Source organism: Dipodomys ordii, unplaced genomic scaffold, assembly GCF_000151885.1.
Source record: "Dipodomys ordii isolate 6190 unplaced genomic scaffold, Dord_2.0 Scaffold28, whole genome shotgun sequence".
Taxonomy (NCBI): Eukaryota; Metazoa; Chordata; class Mammalia; order Rodentia; family Heteromyidae; genus Dipodomys; species Dipodomys ordii.
In genome coordinates, this window is record NW_012267244.1 from 15,665,037 (window position 1) to 15,671,042 (window position 6,006).

At 39.1% G+C, this 6,006-nt stretch overlaps 1 protein-coding gene across 1 annotated transcript in view; it reads left to right on the forward strand.

The window, feature by feature from the left end:
* Positions 1-6,006, forward strand: part of Bdp1 (B double prime 1, subunit of RNA polymerase III transcription initiation factor IIIB) — a 110,846-nt gene that overhangs the window by 25,072 nt on the left and 79,768 nt on the right. The window contains exons 9-10 of the mRNA XM_013015828.1: positions 1,399-1,677; positions 4,216-4,357. Of these exons, the coding sequence (XP_012871282.1) occupies positions 1,399-1,677; positions 4,216-4,357 (421 nt within the window). The remainder of the gene's footprint in view (positions 1-1,398; positions 1,678-4,215; positions 4,358-6,006) is intronic.

Below are 6,006 nucleotides of genomic sequence, written 5' to 3' on the forward strand. Positions count from 1 at the left end.
TCCGGCTTTTTTCTTTTTGCTTATGTGGTGCTGAGGAATTGAACCCAGGGCCTCAGGCATGCAAGGCAAGCGCTCTACCACTGAGCCACCTTCCCAGCACCCAGTAATGTATTTTGAAATCTTTTTCTGTTCTTTTCTTTCTTTTCCTTCCTTCCTTCCTTCCTTCCTTCCTTCCTTCCTTCCTTCCTTCCTTCCTTCCTTCTTTCTTCCTTTCTTTTTGTCAGTCGTGGGGCTTGAACTCAAGGCCTGGGTGCTGTCTGTGGGCTCTTTCACTCAAGACCTCAAGGCTAGTGTTCTACCACTTGAGCCTTAGCTCCACTTCTGATTTTCTAGTGATGAAGTGGAGATAAGAGTCTCAATGCGTTTTCTCCCTGGGGTGACTTTGAACTGCAATCCTCAGATCTCAGCCTCCTGGGTAGCTAGGATTACAGCTATGAGCCACAGGTACCTGGCTAAAATCTTTTTTTTTTTTATTTTTATTTATTTATTTATTTTTTAACTAGGGCTGAGAACTGAACCCACGGCCTTGCGCGCGCCAGGCGGGTGCGCTTCCACTGGGCTAAACCCCCAGCCCCTAAAATCTTTTTTTATTACTATATATAAACCTGTTTCATATATACACTATATATACATTTATATAAAACAGTAATATGTCTCTTTATGTGTGCGTATGTTAGTATATGTATATATGTACATATATAAAACACCTACTATTACTGCCTGTATAGATTTTTTTTTTTTTTTTTTTGGTTGGTTGTGGGGCTTGAACTCTGGGCTTGGGTGCTGTCCCTGCACTCTTCAGCTCAAGGCGAGCGCTCTACCTACTGCCGCTTGAGCCACAGCACCACTTCAGTTTTCTGAGTGGTTTATTGGAGATAAGAGTCTCATGGACCTTCCGGCCTGTGCTGGCTTTGGACCATGATCCTCAGATCTCAGCCTACTGAGTAGCTAGGATTACAGGTGTGAGCCACCGGTGCCCGGCTTAGATTTGTAAAAATTAAAAAATCATGTGCTTCAGTTTCTCTTCAATGTTTTTAATACAAATATTATTACTGAGGATACCCTTGAATACATATCTTTTCTCTTTCAGGATTTTTTTCTGGCCAGGTGCCTGTGGCTCACACTGTTATCTAGTTGCTCAGGAAGCTGAAATCTGAGGATTTCAGTTTGGAACCTGCTGAGCAGAAAGGTCCATGAGACTTATCTCCAAAAAAAGCCAGAAATAGAATTGTGGCTCCAGTAATGAATGCCATCTATAAGTGAAAAAGCTAAGGACAGTGCCCAGGCTTCTGAGTTCAAGCATTAGTACTGGCACAAGAAAAGCATACAAAACAAAGCAAACTAAAATATTTTTTTATAAGTTGTTCATATATTTATGCCTAATTCTTTTGTTTCCAGTGAAAAAAGTTACTAATGTAGGAGTGAATGATGAGCCAGATGAATCTGTGAGTACTAAAATTTCTGATACAGAAAGATCTCTGAAGGATGCTCAGACAGTTGAAGAAGAATCTCAGATTTCATCAGGACAGGATTCAGAACAAGTTGTATTAGAACAAGACCAAAATCAAAAGAAAAGGAAAAGGAAGAATCAAGATGAGACTAATGAACAGCAAGTAGAAACCCTTTTAGGAAATGTCACAGTTCATACAAATCCATCTGAAAGTGAAGTAAACAAGAGTAAGTTGATTATGCATTCTAAAAGGCTACATTTACTTGAGGAGACAGACATGCATAGTAATATGGTGTATACCATAGTTATATGTTGTAGCAATTAGTAACATGTACAAATAACATTATTAAATAATTTTATTTTAGAGTAATGAAAGAATTTATTAAAAGAACAAAAGTTGTTAGATTTTTCTCTGAAGTATACTTCTGACATATATTATTAGGTTTTTCTTTCTTTTAAATTTTTTTTATTTTTTGCCAGTACTGGGGCTTGAACTCAGGGCCTGGGCACTGTCCCTGAGCTTCTTTTGCTTAAGGCTAGCACTCTACCACTGAGCCACCTTCCCAGCCCCCCATCTATATGTTTTAATAAATCACTATGTCCTGTTAATTGAAGTAGTGATATGTATACATAACAGTATTTACTATTTTATGACTTTTATTATATAACTCATAATGCAGGATAATTTAATGATTTACAAATCAGAACTTAGAAATCAGACAGATGACTATGTCTGAGTTCTTTCTTTTAAGGTAAGTCAAGTTGTATCTGACTTACAAATAGTAAGTGACTTTCATTGGGTAAGTTACTTAAGATCTTTTTCTTTTCTTTTCTTTCTTTCTTTTTTTTTTTTTGGCCAGTCCTGGGGCTTGAACTCAGGGCCTGGGCACTGTCCCTGAGCTTCTTTTGCTTAAGGCTAGCACTCTACCACTGAGCCACCTTCCCAGCCCCCCATCTATATGTTTTAATAAATCACTATGTCCTGTTAATTGAAGTAGTGATATGTATACATAACAGTATTTACTATTTTATGACTTTTATTATATAACTCATAATGCAGGATAATTTAATGATTTACAAATCAGAACTTAGAAATCAGACAGATGACTATGTCTGAGTTCTTTCTTTTAAGGTAAGTCAAGTTGTATCTGACTTACAAATAGTAAGTGACTTTCATTGGGTAAGTTACTTAAGATCTTTTTCTTTTCTTTTCTTTCTTTCTTTTTTTTTTTTTGGCCAGTCCTGGGGCTTGAACTCAGGGCCTAGGCACTGTCCCTGGGGCTTTTTTTTTTTTGGGGGGGGGGGGAGTCCGGTCATGGGGCCTGAACTCTGGGCCTGGGCCTGGCCCTCAGCTCTTCAGCTCAAGGCTAGCGCTCTACCACTTGAGCCACAGCGCCACTTATGGTTTTTTTCTTTTTGCTTATGTGGTGCTGAGGAATTGAACCCAGGGCCTTGAGCATGCAAGGCAAGCGCTCTACCACTGAGCCACCTTCCCAGCCCCCTGAGCATCTTTTTTGCTCAAGGCTAGCCCACTACCACTTGAGCTACCATACTACTTCCAGCTTTGTGTGTTTATGTGGTACTGAGGAATTGAACCCAGGGCTTCATGCAAGTACTCTACCACTAAGCCACATTCCCAGCCCCTCACTTAAGATCTTTATACTCAGATGATTATTGTATGTGAGGAGGTTAATAATAGTAGTACCTTTTAGTAGGATTACTTTGATTATTAAATGGGATAATTGGGACTAGGGGTGTAGCTCAAGTTGTAGGGCGCTTGTCTAGCAAGCACAAGGCCCTGAGTTCAGCTCCCAGTGCCACCAAATGGAAAAAAAAAAGTAGTACTGGCCCATTAAATGGGATAATGTGTTGGGCTGGGAAGGTGGCTCAGTGGTAGAGCGCTTGCCTTGCATGCCTGAGGCCCTGGGTTCAATTCCTCAGCACCACATAAGCAAAAAGAAAAAACCGGAAGTGGCACTGTGGCTCAAGTGGTAGAGTGCTAGCCTTGAGCTGAAGAGCTGAGGGACAGTGCCCAGGCCCAGAGTTCAGGCCCCATGACCGGACCCAAAAAAAAACAACAAAAAACAAATGAGATAATGTGTTTATTGGACTTGAGAGTTCATGCTATTTATTAAGTATTCAGTAAGTGATAGCTATAATGTATTTTCAGTTACTTTACTTGTGATAGAGCAAAAGACTAGCAATGTCTGCTTTTAATTTCCTGAGTAATGTAAACCAAATCAATTTAACCAGTAATATGAACCAAATCAATTTAACCACTTAAAAATTAAGTAAAAGGAAAGTTGTAGCTCAGTTTGGTAACACTCATCTAATCTTAGTACTTGGGGAGCTAAAGTAGGAGGATCTCCAATTGGAGGCCAACCTGGGTGAAATAGGTAGACTCTTTCTCAGTAAAACAAAACAAAATAAAAATAAAGAAAAAGAATTTGCTGAAACTTTAGAGGAAACAGGACTGATCTTTGAAATGTACAAGAGGTTTAGAGTTTTGCTGTGCTCTAAATCAGATGTATGGCTTATGAATTAGAACTTGAATGTTGAATGGATCAATATTTTGTAAGAAATTTAAATGTTAAATGTAAATTCCTTCTGCTTTATAAAAGTATATTATCTTGGAGGTGTGGCTCAAGCAATTGTTGCCTGCCTAATACATATGAAGCATTAAGTTCAGACTCTAATACCACCAAAAGGAAAAAAAAGTGCATTTTATTTTCTTTTGTAGAATAACATACAATTTACATTCTTAGGTAACAGTCAGGTTTTATGTCCTGAGACAAGTGAAGAATGCAGTACACAACAGCTTTCCTGTCGGGAAAACGTAGATGACATTGTGGGGTTAGTGCCTAAAGAAAAAGTTGAGAAGAGAATTGACCCCATCCTTCCACCAAGGTATTTGTAGGTCTTTATTGGCTTTATCTACATCTTTTACTCGTTACTGGGAAAGGCTGTCAATAGTAGATTTGTGTTTCTTCTTTTAGTTTTTTTGGTTTTGTTTAATTTATGTTGAAGCTCTGGTTCATATATACCTAATATTGTGTTTTGTTAAAATTGCCTTTTATCATTGTATACTGTCCTGTGTATTGTAATTTGTTGTTTTTTTTGGTTGGTCGTAGGGCTTAAACTCTGGGCCTGGGCACTGTCCCTGAGCTCTTCAGCTCCAGGCAGGTGCCACTTGAGCCACAGTACCACTTCTGGTTTTCTGATGAGTAACTAGAGATAAGAGTCTCATGGACTTTCCTGCCCGGGGTGGTTTTGAACCATGATCCTCTGATCTCAGCCTCTGAGTAGCTAGGATTACAGGCATGAGGTGCCCGGCCTTGTATTGTACTTTAAACAATTTTTTAAAAAAATCTTTTGAGACAAAATCTTGCTGTATAACCAAGTTTGGCCTCTAAATTGGGATCTTCTTACCTTAGTTTCTAGAGTTCTGGAATTACAAATGTTTGCTACTATATCCTACTGGTTCTCTTTTTTGATGTTTATTTTGCCAATGTAACTTTTAATTAGTATGTTTATGCTTTTAAATTTACTTTGTTGTTATTATAAAGGATGTACAGAGGGATTACAGTTATATAAATCAGGTAATGAGAACACTTCCTTTGAATAGTATCATCCTTAGGCAAATGCTTTATCTTTGAGTTAAAGCACCAGCAGAGACTTAGCCCTTTCCTGGTTGAATAGCATTGTATTGCATATATGTATTGCATTCTCTTCATCTGTTTGTCAGTTAATGGATATTTGGATTTCCATCTCTTTTCTATTGTGTGTTATATTGCACTGAGCACAAGAATTTAAATACCTTTTGAGATCCTGATTTCAATTCTTTTGGAAAATACCTAGAAGTGGGATTGCTAGATTATATATTTAATTATTTATATACATATTTTGGTGCTGGGTCTTGCTCTTGCTTAACTTTTTTCCCTCAAGACTAATAGTCTGCCACTTAAGCTACAATTCTGCTTCTGGATTTTTGGTTTTGATTGGAGATAAGAGTCTCAACTGGGCAATAGTGATTCACACTTGTAATGGTAGCTATTCAGGAGGCTGAGATCTGAGGATTGTGGTTTGTAGCCCGCCTGGACAGGAAAGCCTAAGACTCTTATGCCCAATAAAGCATAAAAATAGCTGGCAATGGAGTGAAGGGACAACTAACACACATGCCTACTACACATACCTACCAACACAACATCCCCACACGCCTACACAGATCTATACATACCCACAGTCTTTTGGCCATGAGTTCAAAACCCAGGAACAGCACACACACACACACATACCTCTGATTTACCTGTGGGCTGTCTTTGGACTAAGGTCCTTATATTTCAGCCTTCTGAGTAGCTGTGTGCCACTAGCACTCAACTATTCTTTTTTTTGGGTCCGGTCGTGGGGCCTGAACTCTGGGCCTGGGTGCTATCCCTCAGCTCTTCAGCTCAAGGCTAGCCCTCTACCACTTGAGCCACAGCACCACTTCCGGCTTTTTTCTTTTTGCTTATGTGGTGCTGAGGAATCGAACCCAGGGCCTCGAGCATGCAAGGCAA